At 37.6% G+C, this 14,427-nt stretch overlaps 1 protein-coding gene across 2 annotated transcripts in view; it reads right to left on the reverse strand.

The window, feature by feature from the left end:
* CCSER1 (coiled-coil serine rich protein 1) overlaps positions 1 to 14,427 on the reverse strand; it is a 715,197-nt gene that overhangs the window by 666,790 nt on the left and 33,980 nt on the right. For both annotated transcript variants that reach the window (XM_070948723.1, XM_070948724.1), the window contains exon 3: positions 4,727 to 4,820. In XM_070948723.1, the coding sequence (XP_070804824.1) occupies positions 4,727 to 4,820 (94 nt within the window). The remainder of the gene's footprint in view (positions 1 to 4,726; positions 4,821 to 14,427) is intronic.

Below are 14,427 nucleotides of genomic sequence, written 5' to 3' on the forward strand. Positions count from 1 at the left end.
TCACTACCAGTCTCTTAATTAAATTTCTAGGGCATTCTGACAACTTCTAGTTATACTATCCGTTAGACAAGGGAAACAATTATTTTTAAAAGTAACAAAATTTTGTTACCTGATGTGTAAACTTTAACCAAAAATGACAATTGACAATTAAAGGTAAAGGTAAAGTTTCCCCTCGCACATATGTGCTAGTCGTTCCCGACTCTAGGGAGCGGTGCTCATCTCTGTTTCAAAGCCGAAGAGCCAGCATTGTCCAAAGACGTCTCCGTGGTCATGTGGAGGAGCCTTGGTAGTACAGTGGTTTAATGCACCCTGTAATTAACACAGCTGCCTGCAATTTCTGCAGGTTCGAATCTCACCAGGCTCAAGGTTGACTCAGCCTTCCATCCTTTCTAAGGTAGGTTAAATGAGGACCCAGTTTGTGGGGGCAATAAGCTGACTTTGTATAAATATACAAAAGGATGAAGGCTATTGCTTAACGCATTGTAAGCCACCCTGAGTCTCCGGAGAAGGGCGGCATATAAATCAAATAAAATAAAATAAAATAAATAAATAAATAAATAAATGACTAAACGCCAAAGGGGCACGGAACACTGTTACCTTCCCACTAAAGGAGGTCCCTATTTTTTCTACTTGCATTTTTTATCTGCTTTCGAACTGCTAGGTTGGCAGAAACTGGGACAAGTAATGGGAGCTCACCCCGTTATACGGCACTAGGGATTCGAACCACTGAACTGCCAACCTTTCTGATCAACAAGCTCAGCATCTTAGCTACTGAGCCACTGCGTCCCCTGGAATTGACAATTGGCCAGGTGCTAATTTTATATATTTATTTTACATAGAATACATAGAATAAAATAAATTTACACGATTTACGTGTAAATCAGGATTATTAGGGAAGTGCTCAACACTTTTTAGATTCTCCATCATCCCTTTCTTCAAGGAAAAGGTATTACAGTAGTATTATAGACATATCATTAATGTTCAGTTTGAAATACCAGTAGATTTCAGTAATTTATTGATTTTATATACTATTTTATCCATTCCTATTTAGTCATTTTTAGCATTATGTATAGTTTTATATAAAAAAATATAGTTATTATATACATTTACATTGTTGTATTCATAGTTGATTTTGAAATCCTGATAAATATAACTTTTATTGTTTTATCAATATATAAAATACAAAGAGAAATAAAAGTAAGAAATGGAAGAAAAAAAGGGGGGAAAGAACATATGAGGTACAAGAGAAGAGAGAAAAAGGCGTTAACTTCCAATTCTTTTTAGCACGGTAAAAGATAACAACATTACAACCTCAACTTTTTACTTTTACACATTAGTACATAACTAGCCATTTCTATAACAACGTCTGTCTAATCAGTAAAACCAAAGTCAAAGTTCCTTTTTTTTTCATCACAAACACAAAATCTAGAAGTGATATCCAAATAAAAAACATAAATATATTCTCCTCTTTGAATAGAACAATCAATTTAATCATTACTGCTTTATCTTCCTTGCTGTTGAAATAATACGTATTTCTATTTTCACTTAATAATCTTTACAAACTATTGCCATTTATATTAAAAAAATTTACTGTATTCTTTCAGATTCTTTAATTTGATTTGATTTTGAAATCCTAATTTTATATCTCAAAACATCACATGCGCTCCAAAACTGAGTTAATTAACCCAGGGATTGGATTTAACTCCAAACAGATTATATCATTGAAATCAACTAGGTCATCTCTTATCACACAAACAGGACTGACTGTTTTTCCCTCCTGATGTCATTGATAGAGATAAGCTCCTAGAGAGGTCCCATGAAAGTAGATGATAGGAGTCCAATCTCTCTGTTCTTGTGGATGCTTTTGTTTTCGTTTTCTGCAACAGCCCAAGAAGTATGTGAATCTATTTGAGCTTCTGTGTGAGAAATGTCATTTTTAAAAGAGAAACGTGAAATGGCAGGAAGTAGGGAAGGAAGTGGTAGCCTCATTTGTGATGGCTGGATTAAAAACATGGTAGATAGATTACTATATGGTGCTTAACAGGATAGCATGGAGAGTAAGGTAAAGATAAAGGTTCCCCTCGCACATATGTGCTAGTTGTTTCTGACTCTAGGGGATGGTGCTCATCTCCGTTTCAAAGCCAAAAAGCCAGCGCTGTCTGAAGAGGTCTCCACTAGGGATTCAAATTGCTGAACTGCCAACTTTTCAATCGACAAGCTCGGTGTCTTAGCCACTGAGCCACCACGTCCCTTTTAGCATGAAAAATACTTGCCTATAAAGTGATCAAGAGTTGGACATGACTACATGGTTAAAAGCAACAACAGCAACAGTTAGAAGGCTGGTTGTACCATAAAAGATTGTGTGCGACTGCCACACCAAGGTGAGTCACATTATACGTGGGTTGGATCCTCTTTCTAATCTAAATAGGGAGATACAATCCAACTGGTACCTAGAACTAGTAATATTATATGCAAACTACAGCCATTTGTATTCTATCTTACTCTGTTTTGGGAGAGAGTAACACTTTTTTCTTGAGAATATACTTAATAAATTCCTATCGTATAAAACTGAAATCTACTGTTATGCCAGCCAATTGTTCTGATAATCCTTTCCTCTGATAACTGAAATATAAGCTCTTTATTTATACATGGAATGTTTTGAGTTACGAATTTAACATTGAAATGTTAGAGAGAGAGATTTGAATAGCAGAGTAGAAGAAAAATCTCAGAACAAGAAAGGTTAATTTAATACTCCTTCTTTGTGTAAGTGCTTGACTTTTTACTGTATAAAAACAGTAACCTACCGTACAAAGCTGTCATCATGTGGTGTTTTCAAAACATTTAAGCTCCTAATTTATGTACTGTAATAAGCGGGCACCCCTTAGGCAGATCGTGTTTGATTTATCAAGTTAACTTTTTAAGCATCCAGTATTGACACATTTCTGGAAACACTAAGAGACTCCAAATAAATATTTATCACATCTATCAGGAAGCTTTTTTTCGCATTCCAAGTACTTTGTGGTTAATTCCCCACAGCAGCCCTATAGAAGAAAAAGAAAACATATCCCTTGGGTCCTTCCTTGTTTGTTTCCTGCCTTTATTGTTTTTACAAATAAGTCAAGGCCGCAAACATATCTAACACATGTTCCTTCTCTTATTTTTTCTCCACAACAAACAACCCTATGAGTGGGTGACTTGCCCAAAGTCACCTTGTTGGCTTCTAGGCTAAGGCAGGGCTAGAACTCATGCTCCCCTGCTTTCTAGTGTGGTGCCTTAACCATGAGACCAAATTGGCTCATCTTCAAATTGTAGAGCAACTCAAGGCCCAGGGGACAGATGTGGCCCATAGTGTGCTTAGATCTGGCCCACAGGGCTACTCTAGAAACAGCAGAGGACTGGCCCGCAGCCCCCCAAGGTCAAACACAACCCTGATGCGGCCTTCAATGAAATCAAGTTTGACATCCCTGTTGTAGAGAGAAAAGCTACAGCAGTTTGATAGACATCAGTCGACGTTAACCAGAACTTTGTATTTTTTTAGCTCCTGAGAACAGTTTCTTTATTATTTATGAAGTACCGAAGGAGTGATGAAACCTAGTTTGGTGTAACAGTTAAAGGCACTGGACTAAGAGTAGCCATGTTCTAGTCCTTTCTTAAGCACAAAAGCTAGCTGAGCCAGTCACTCTCTCTCAGACCTAGGAACAGTGGTGGGATTCAGCCGGTTCAGGCCGATTTGGGAAAACCGGTAGTTAAATTGCTGGCTGGCCTCGCCCCACCCCTTCCAAGAGTCCCCACGCACCCCATTTTTGCCCCCAGGAGGCTGCAGGGAGGCCTACTAGGCCCAAAATGGGGCCCGGGGATGCAGCACATCCCACCCACCCCCGTGCCCCGTTTTTGCTCCACGGGGGTGCAGGAAGCCGAGTGCTGCCTGTCACACCCATGGCCATGCCCACCATGGCCACACCCACCGGTCATTAGGGCAGAGAACCGGTTGTTAAATTATTTGAACCCCACCACTGCCTAGGAAGGAAGCAATGGCAAAGCAGTTCTGAAAAGTATTTCAGAAAACTGCCCAGGTACTTAAGAAGAATGACACGAAAACCAAAAAAAAAAAAAAAAACACTTAAAGTTTTGACACTCTTAAAAGAAATCCTACTTACGCAAGGCTGTAAACTAAATTGATAATATAAAATGAGTTTTAAAAAATGATATAAAAGCATTAATGGTGAAAGTGAAAGAAAGGGTAGGAGGAAAAATTTAAGGAAAAAAACAAAACTCTGGAGAAATTACCAGGGTACTCCTTTGTTTAGGCAATAAGTATTAAGCTACCTGAAGAATCATTAACCTCCCAGTTTCTGGACAGTTAAGATTCAACTGTATAAAAAAGGAGCAAAGAAAGATGTGAGTATTAATCTTACAAAGAGAAAAATGCATGGTTTTTTTCAGTAAAAACAGCATTATGAATGTTGTTAAGGAAGAAATAAGCATCTGAGGAAAATGACGCCGTCTTTGCCAACAGCCTAAAGCAATCTGAACCATTCTGAACTAGATGCACTTGAAAAAAATTTAAATTAGATGTATCCTCTATTCTTTTTTTTTGTCCTGTTAAGAATTATATTTACTACTCGCTTCCTGAAAAAGAATTCACGAGTAAAAAACTCATTCAACAAAAGTGTTGAAGCTATTATATTTTATTGTCAGTACTAGACAATAGTTTCTTGGGGCTTACCAGACTGTCGATGCTGCGGATCTTCTAGGAATTCCAAATCAAGCATCAGGTCATCTTCATCCAGGTCACAGGAGCCCAGGTTATTCAATACATCCTGTAATAAGCCCCGAAAATAGGATATGTTAAGGAGGAAGGAGGAGAACAGATCAAGAGTAGCAGCACAGAAACAACATAATGGGTTTGATGGAAGTAATACGAATTAAGTGAAGAATTGCTTCAACACCAGGCACAGACATGAAGAATGTACAGAATATAAATTGAAATTGGCAACAAAGGGAATATTTTCAGCACTGTCCCATCAACATGTATTAAGTCAAGATCCGTGGAATATTTAACAGATTCCTGAGATGTGAAACCAACCCCAACTAGAACAGAAAAAAAAATCCATCTGGATTTACAGTGTTCTCCCAGTGATAGTTTTAACAGAGTAATAGAGTTGGAAGGGACCTTATAGGTCATCTAGTCCAACCCCCCACTCAAGCAGGAGACCCTACACTAGTGATGGCTAACCTTTTTGCCATCACATGCCAAAAGCAGGGGGATTGTGGGGGATCACGCATGTGCGTGCCCACACCCATAATTCAATGCTCCCCAGCGCCCCGTGCATGTGTGCGTGACCCCCCGCACTCCCCCCACTTTTGGTATGTGATGCCAAAAAGGTTACTGGTGGGCCCGGTAGGCCCGTTTTTCACCCTCCCCAGGCTCCAGAGGCTTTCTTGGAGCCTGGGGAGGGCAAAAACGGCCTCCCCCACCCCCCTGGAGGCCAGAAACGGTCTGTTTCCCAATTTCCAGCGGGCCCAGAAGGCCTGAAAATCAGCTGGCCAGCACGCACATGTGTGCTGGAGCTGAGCTAGGACAACGGTCGCGTGCCCACAGATATGGCTCTGCATGCCACCTTTGGCACATGTGCCATAGGTTCATCATCATGGCCCTACACCATTTCTGACAAATGGCAGTCCAATCTTTTCTTGAAAGTCTCAAGTGATGAAGCTCCCACAACTTCCGAAGGCAACTTCTGTTCCATTGGTTGATTGTTCTCACTGTCAGAAAGTTCCTCTTCATTTCTAGGTTGAATCTCTCCTTGGTCAGTTTCCATCCATTATTCCTTGTCTGGCCTTCAGGTGCTTTGGAAAATAGCTTGACCCCCTCCTCTCTGTGACAGCCCCTCAAATACACTCCTATCATGTCTCCCCTGGTCCTTCTCTTCACCAGACTAGCCATGCCCAGTTCCTGTAACCGTTCTTCATATGTTTTAGTCTCCTAATCCTACTGTGGTGACCAAAACTGGATGCCGTACTCTAGGTGTGGTCTTACTAGGGCTTTATAGAGTGGTATTAGTACCTCACTTGATCTTGATTGTATTCCTCTATTACATTGCTTTGATGTTTAGAAAGGATCACGTGGGTTGTAGAATCTAATCTTAATTTTGATCAAAAGATGTATTCTCTGGGAAAATAGGAATTACTACACATCTCCATGGCTTATGGATTGTACAACTACTGTATGATAAAAAGAGGACTGAGGATTCATCCGAAACATGTGTCTAATCCACCATAAATTATGTTATATAACAAATGTGGCAAACCCTTTGCACTGCTTATTCTTTTCCCTTTTAGTATTAAACTGACAACGGGCCATAAGTTTTATGAATTGTAATTTGTTAGACCACATATAACTGACAGACTGGACTTTATCATAGATTTTAGTTGTTATTTATTATTTTATACTAGAATTTTTAATTGTATATTACTGAGTGTTTTTATTTGTTCTGGTCTCTGGTCTATGCCTGTTTAGAATTTTGAACAACTATGATAAAGGAAGCACCACCTGTACAATTTATTCAGGATGAGAATATTAGTGAAACAAATATAAAAAAATTTTCAAGCATAATTTCCATCAGAGCCAATGAAACGAAAAATATTCAGAGAAGAAGCAACTACAATTAATTTGACAGAAACTGTCCTGTATGCTTTATTATTGACCCTGGTATCTGGTAACCTTATCAGTGAAGCTCAGAGCTAGGAAGGCACCATAAAATAAATTATGATAGTGTCACAGATTCCTTGTTTGTTCTTAGAATGTCTTCTGAACCATACCACACAAATTTTTAAAGGAGACCTCACACAGAAGTTTCAGATGATGGGATATTATTTTGCACTACAAAATCTCCAGGATCTCAGAATATATATAATCATAATCATAAATTTTATTTGTCAAGCATATATAAGATAACAGGTAAAAGTATAAACATAATTTGAATACATGAAAAGAGTAAGTAAAAAGGAATATTAGGACAGGGACGGTAGGCACGCTGGTGCACTTATGCACGTCTCTTACAGACTCTTAGGAATGGGGTGAGGTCAACAGTAGACAGTTTAAGGGTAAAGTTTTGGGGGTTTGGGGAAGAAACTACAGAGTCAGGTAGTGCATTCCAGGCATTGACCACTCTGTTACTGAAGTCATATTTTCTGCAATCAAGTTAGGAACGGTTTACCTTGAGCAAATCTATTATTTGCTCGTCTATTCTTGTGGTTGAAGCTGAAGTAGTCATTGACAGGAAGGACATTGTGGCAGATAATTTTATGTACTATGCTTAGGTCAGACTGAAGTCGGTGTAGTTCTAAGTTGTCTAAGCCCAAAATTTGGAGTCTGGTGGCATATGGTATTTTATTGCGGTTAGAGGAATGGAGGACTCTTCTCATAAAATATCTCTGGACTCTCTCGATTATATTTATGTCTGATATGCAGTGTGGGTTCCAGACAGATGAGCTGTATTCAAGAATTGGTCTAGCAAATGGTTTGTATGCTCTAGTTAGTAGTACCACATTACCAGAGAAGAAGCTATGCAAGATTAGGTTAGCAACTCTTAATGCCTTTTTGGCAATGTTGTTACAGTGGGCTCGGGCACTTAGATCTTTAGAAATGAGTACTTCAAGGTCCTTGACAGAGTGAGGGTCATCTACAAGGTCATGTTCATCTAATTTGTATTTTATGTTTTGATTTTTTTTCCCCAATATGCAAGACAGAGCATTTGTTGGTTGAGATTTGAAGTTGCCACTTGTTAGACCAATCTGACACATAGTCAAGGTCTTTTTGAAGGGTAGTTGCATATATACTGACAAAGGTATTTGATACGGGAATATGTAATGATTTCTATGAAACAATGGGATTATCTTGAATTATCTGATCATAAACATCCCTTGAATATGAAATATGAACCATTAAATAAATATTAGACTGGAAAGAATATAAAAGAATTCATAAGAAGCCACCAAGGTATCTGAAATGGACTCCTTTGTTTCTTGCATATTATTTTGATAATGTTCTTAAACAATACCTCATAAGACTTCATGTAGAAATGTACTAATTATGCTAAATTAACTGTGTGATCTGTTAATGTGATTTTTGCTGTTTTAAGTTGTGATATAATTGCCTAAATAAATAGCATTTGCTGGCTCACAGAGCTTATTTAATTTTAACAGTATTTCTGTGATTTTTGAGATCAGCAAGGTTAGTGGGACAAGATACTTCAAAACTCTGAATATAGTAAAGTTTGATTCTAAATGTAAACTGACTCCTAAACTGTAAAGCTCAGTGAGTTTAAATATTAAGCTAAGTAACTTTAGACAGATATTAAGATGATTTTCAAATATAAAGCAATTATTTATATGAAAAAATCAGAGAGTGGTGTGATGGGCTAGAGGTGGAGTTCTCGTCTCACAATCAGGAGGCTGTGAGTTCAGTCGTATGTAGCTACAGATATTTCTCTCTCTGAGCACAAAGAGAAAATATCTGCTGCTAACACCGTGTAGGTGGAATGAAGGGCATCAGACTAGCGAATGCTCAACTCCATTCAGTCACTCCGACTCCACCGCAATGCAAAGGATTACAGGGTCATTAAAAGAAAAAAGAACCTCATATAAAAAAGTTAGAACTCAAAAACGCTGTCATTCATCAACTATTCTAACCTGGACACCTTTTGTACCCCCCCCACCTTTTAAAAAATTACTGTTATTAAGGCTATTTATAAATTCATCTAGTTCAGACTGCAAAAATCAGGATGACCCCTGATGGCACTAAAGTGACATAGAAACTCTTTAACTGCATCATGTAGAATTTAGGAAATCCAGATATAGTAGCTCTCGTTAGAACTTTGATTTAGCAGGATGTGCAAAGTTTTAACAGTATGTGTGCACCTGTGCGTTTGTATAGTTTTTAACACTATGTGTCAATATCTAGTTTAAAATCCCCTCCAATAAACACATTCTGTTAGTTAGGAAAGAGGAAAGGAAAGGAAGGAGACATTTTTCATCGCTAGTCCAAAGAAATGCTGACAGATGAATGCTGACATGTTCACCTCCTCTTTTTTCTCCCTCAAAGGTTTAATTACTGCTTGCAGAAAAATGTTTCAGCAAAAGGCCTTAATAAAACTCTCCATTTATTCTGAAATAGCCCCTTAGAAATTCTAAAATACAACTTCCCTCTTTTGCTAAACATGCTGATTTTAATCCCTGCTGTACATATAAAATGAATATTGGCTTTGCTGTTTTGCTCAACCACTTATATTTGTACTGAGACACCTCTCTTATACTAAAGTGTGTGTGATGTCATCACACAAGGCAGGTAAAATACCTCCACAGTGGATTTAGGCACCTGCAAGCTGGCTGATAACTCTATTTTATAACTCTAAAACCCACAATCATTTTTTTTCCAGGGGTTGGGGGGAGAAACAAACTCTAAACTGTGAGAATCAACTTTAAGTTCCTTTTCCCTCAATCTAAGTAGGTTGCAGAAGCAACAATGCTGGTCAAAGGAGGATTGCCACTGGAATTCAAACTATTTGCCCCAATGCCCTGGGATAACTGAAAGCAGTAAACTTAACAAGGAAAGTGTAGATTGAAGATCGATAGATAGAAGATAGAATTCTTTATTGGCCTAGTGTGATTGAACACACAAGGAATTTGTCTTTGGTGCATATGCTCTCAGTGTACATAAAAAGACAAGATACATTCCTCAAGAATCATAAGGTGCAACACTTAATGATAGTCATAGGGTACAAATAAGCAATCGAATCATAATAGGAAACAATCAATATAAATCGTAAGGCTACAGCAACAAGTTACAGTCATACAGTCATAAGTGGGAGGAGATGGGTGATAGGAACGATGAGAAGATTGATAGTAATAGTAATGCAGACTTAATGAATAGTTTGACAGCATTGAGGGAATTATTTGTTTAGCAGAATGATGGCGTTCAATCAACCTTATCACATTAAGGTCACAGGTGGCTTTTCATTGTGACTTTAGCTCAACTGGTGGTAATGGCACTTCTTACACACCCTTGACCTTCACCCTTCTTCTTGATCAATGCTACCTTCTCCCTAAGCACCCAACCTGCAAGGCATCTCTTACCTTGGAAGTCCTTCCAACAAGGAATGGATGGAATCCTTCTGTGATTGTTTAAAGGCAAATCCACCATTTAATGCCAGATCACCACCAGCAAGTCAAATTTATTCAAATTTACTTCATGGATTTTCAAGACAAAACTAAACAATGTTAGAATTCAAGAGAGAGACACTTGTCTACCTGCTAAATCATCCTTGAAAGTTTCCAGTTTCTCACAAACTTCAGCAGAGTTGTAGAAGTTTCGTTTTCCCTAGTAACCTCTCGTAACCAACATCTCCCCCCTTCCTTTAATGATGAGTTGAAACGATGAGACATGTCTATGCCAATATTTCATTCTTGACAATCTGTTGATTTGTGGTTCTTCCCAACATTCTGATTTATCCAAATACAGAACTGTGTGTGTAATATCTACGTGTAAAACTTCTAAAACAAGGTTTCTCAACTTGGGCAATTTTAAGATGCACGGACTTCATCTCCCAGAATTCCCCAGCTCCAACTTCTCACCTTAAAGTAGCCAAGGTTGAGAAACATAGTTCTAACACTTTTCTAGAACTCATTCAAAGATAATCTCTTTGCTCAGCCATTTATATTGGCCTTTTCTTGTTTATTACAGATCGTATAGAAAATATTTATTGTCTCTTCTTATGAACCAATATTCTCTTATTCAGATGATGCCAATTACTATCCAATTATAGCAACATGATTACAAAATCTTGACTAATGCTCGTGACATTCTGTGTTCTGATTGTGAACATCATAATGAATCCACATCCCATTAATACCAGATGTTTATTAACAAATTCTTAGGCTTCTACTGTGTCTGTCGCATTGTTCAGCAGTTAATTTTGGTTACGCTCATAATTAAAGTTGCCATCCTCCAACATAAATAATCTGTATTGTTATGCCATTGTTTTGTCAGATTTCAACTGTTACTTTGCAAATGCAATCAATACAATTTGATTTATGATAATCTTAATGACTTACTGAGATTTTTTTTTCCAGAAAATACCCCTGAGGGATCAATTTAAAATACAGTATGCTTAAAATACATATGCCATTTTTCCACTTCACAATAACTTTTCAGAATAAGAATAATTTAGGTAAAATAAGAAATAGTAAAATATAAAAATGGATGGGGTGGGGGGGAGCAAAAAGCATATTCCTTCAGAAATTGCGTGTGATCTCAATTTTGTCCAACTTTAGAAAAGAAACCAAACTCTTTCTTCTCAAGCAAAAGTTCTGTATTTTAGCTTTAAAATATGCTTTAATTTTTTTTTGTTGTTGTTCTGGAAAGCGTAGCCAATCAATTTAGCATGGATTATAAGGTAAAATGATGATGACAGTTTTAAATGTACTTGTTTGTGGGTACGTTTCATTTCAGTAATTTACTTATAGAACATACCAACAAAAAAGCTCAAATACAAAAGTACAACAGGAAAAAAAATCAATAAATGACAGAAACATTTTAGAGACTCACATTTTTCAGTTAAAAGGACCAAAAATATTTATAACTACAACTAATTAAATATTTCCATTGACTAGGATCAGAAAAACAACTGGCAACGTTAAAAATAGCAAATCCATTTATAGCAATGTTAACTTCAAGAATTGTAACTAAGTAATTCATAGGAATAATAAAACACTTCCTTTTAACTTATTACAGCTTTCAGAAAAAAATAAAATCATTTGATAAACCGAAATAGGGGGAAGACCTATAATCACTGATTTTACTTCTGTCATTCCAACAATTGTAGTGCATTTAAGGTACAGGATATTCTGTGTACTTCTTAAATACTACAGATTGCCTTTCACTACATGGCAAGGTTGATTGGCGGACAGTAGGCAAATTTATATATTTGGTTTACCAAAAATAGCATCAACAAACATATATTCTGCTGATATATACAGTATAATGTTTTGATGATAATCAAATTTCAATATTGGCAACTAAAATATTTATTTTCTGAATATTCTTATTAACTCAATGTTCCATTTTTTTATTACCTCAAGATATACTATGTTGCCCAGGTCAAATTTCCCAAAATTGTTATTTCAGCATATTTTTAAAATCTTAACTATTTCATGCAGTTGTGAATAAGAACCTACACTATTTACAAAATTTGCCATCAGTACCTCTCAGTACTGTAGCTCTTATGCTTCAAATATGAGCATATTGCAAAACCTGAAGTAAACTGATGTTATGATTTATATAATCTAATTATTTTACTGAGATATGCCCTTAATGTCAGAAGATAATTCTTCAAACTTTGTTAATGTGCAAAGGTCAAAGAAAGGAATAAATGCAAAACTCTGTGTGTGCGTGCATGTATGCTTATTGTAAAGGTAAAGGTTCCCCAATGTTCATCTCTATTTCTTAGCTGAGGGAGCTGGCCTTGTCCAAAGATCCTTCTGTCATCAGGTGCATGTAATGCTAATATTTTCCCACCAAAGTGGTACCTATTTATCTAGTCACATTTGCATTTCGAACTGCCATGTGGGCAGGAGGTGGAGCAAGTAATGGGAGCACACCCCATCATGCAGTGCTCAGGTCTCAAACCTGGACTGTCAGCTTTCCAACTAGCAAGCTCAGCATCTTTAACCGCTGAGCTGTCACACTCCTTTGATGCTTATTTTACAGTCATTAAGTGAATCCAACTTCTCCCACTAACTTTCCCATTGGAAAAGTCACAAATAGACATGCCCATTCCAAACTTTTATTAATATGACCATAGGGATGCAGTGATGGTCACAGATTCAAGGGCAGGTCATACATCACTTTTTTCCTGTGCTGTTGTAATGTCAAACAATTCTTAAACAAATGATCATATGTCAAGGATTAGCATGTATGTAAAACATATTGTAGTTCAGGAGTCCCCAATCCCTGGGCCGTGGGCAATTAGTGGGCTGCGGCCTCTTCAGAATCAGGCCACCTAAGCAGTGAGTGAACATGTGTGCACCTCTACTTGTGTGAGCGGTGGGCACTTGTGCTAGTGTGCAAAACTACATTTATGTGAGCAGTGGCTGCACGTGCCTACGCATACACTTGCCGCTCACACAGAATCATTCCCTCTCCCCTCTTGCGCCAGTCCACCAAGCTGGAAAGGTTAGAGACCACTGTTGTAGTTTATCCATTTCCGCTGAACTTCCTGTCAACTTTCCAACTGATGAACCCAACCTAAGCAAGCACCGTCGAGATGATTCAATCTCTGAATGCAAAACTTTATTGAGTACATTACTTTGGCACTGATTAGAGCAAAACCAGCTCTAGCTAATTTCCATGCAAATCCACATAATTACAGTATAGAATTCTCCCTCCCCCTATTATTGCAGGTCACATTGTCCAATTGAGTATCATCATATTGTTATGAAAAAAAGTCTTTGAGTTTGGCAAACAAAAGTGTCCTTGGGTCTCATGGCTCATCTTCTTGATGTCTGGAGCCCACATTCCATCCCACCCTTCCCTCCCCACTGGTTCGTTGGAAAGCTGAGAAGCGATAATAGTTGCAACAACATATGCGCGTTTCAAACTTGACACTCCCTTTTTAAAATGTTTATCATATTCACATACTTCATAAAGAACAATGGTTAGGAGTGCTATCTGAAGCATGAAAAATTCAAACTACCACTCAATGGCACCAAAGAGAATGTTCTGTTTACCTTGGTTGCTATTCAGTGGTCTTCAGGATTTCTGCAGCTCAGCTATGATAGCCCCGATAGCTGCTGAATCGGAGCCTCAGATCCACTGAGTTCAAAGGGGCTTAATTTCATGAAATTGAATATGAGGTTTGTAAATGTTTCAAAAAGAATTTGAAAGGCAAGCATAAAAAACCCATTTTTTTATTAAATAGCTCCTCTTTTTAAGGTTTGTTATAAGTCTAGAAAGTGCTGCTTTAGGAGCAGAAGTCTGAAGAATAATGGATGACTTTAATAAATAGCACAAATATGTTGTGGTTGGATAAGAATCAAAGCAGTTCTTCCAGATCATATTTGAAGCATGCAACACCTTGGTGGATATTTCTTTCTCTGGTATCAGTGGGACAGAAAATTTTAACTGTGGTCAAACTACAATTCATACATCTGTAATTAAGAGACGTCCACATTAATTACATGGATTCAAATTTCCTTTAAAGAGTTGTATAAATACATCTAATCAATCTAGATACCTTGCACTCAGGGCCGGATTTAGATGAAAAGAGGCCCTAGGCTATTCCACTTATGAGGCCCTTTCACCTATAGTGAAAGTGTAATTTTAATTTTGCTAACAATTTGAATGTAGGCCCCTCTTAATCTTGAGGC

Source organism: Pituophis catenifer, unplaced genomic scaffold (assembly GCF_029215685.1).
Source record: "Pituophis catenifer annectens isolate HBS135680 unplaced genomic scaffold, rPitCat1.0.hap2 SCAF_8, whole genome shotgun sequence".
Taxonomy (NCBI): Eukaryota; Metazoa; Chordata; class Lepidosauria; order Squamata; family Colubridae; genus Pituophis; species Pituophis catenifer.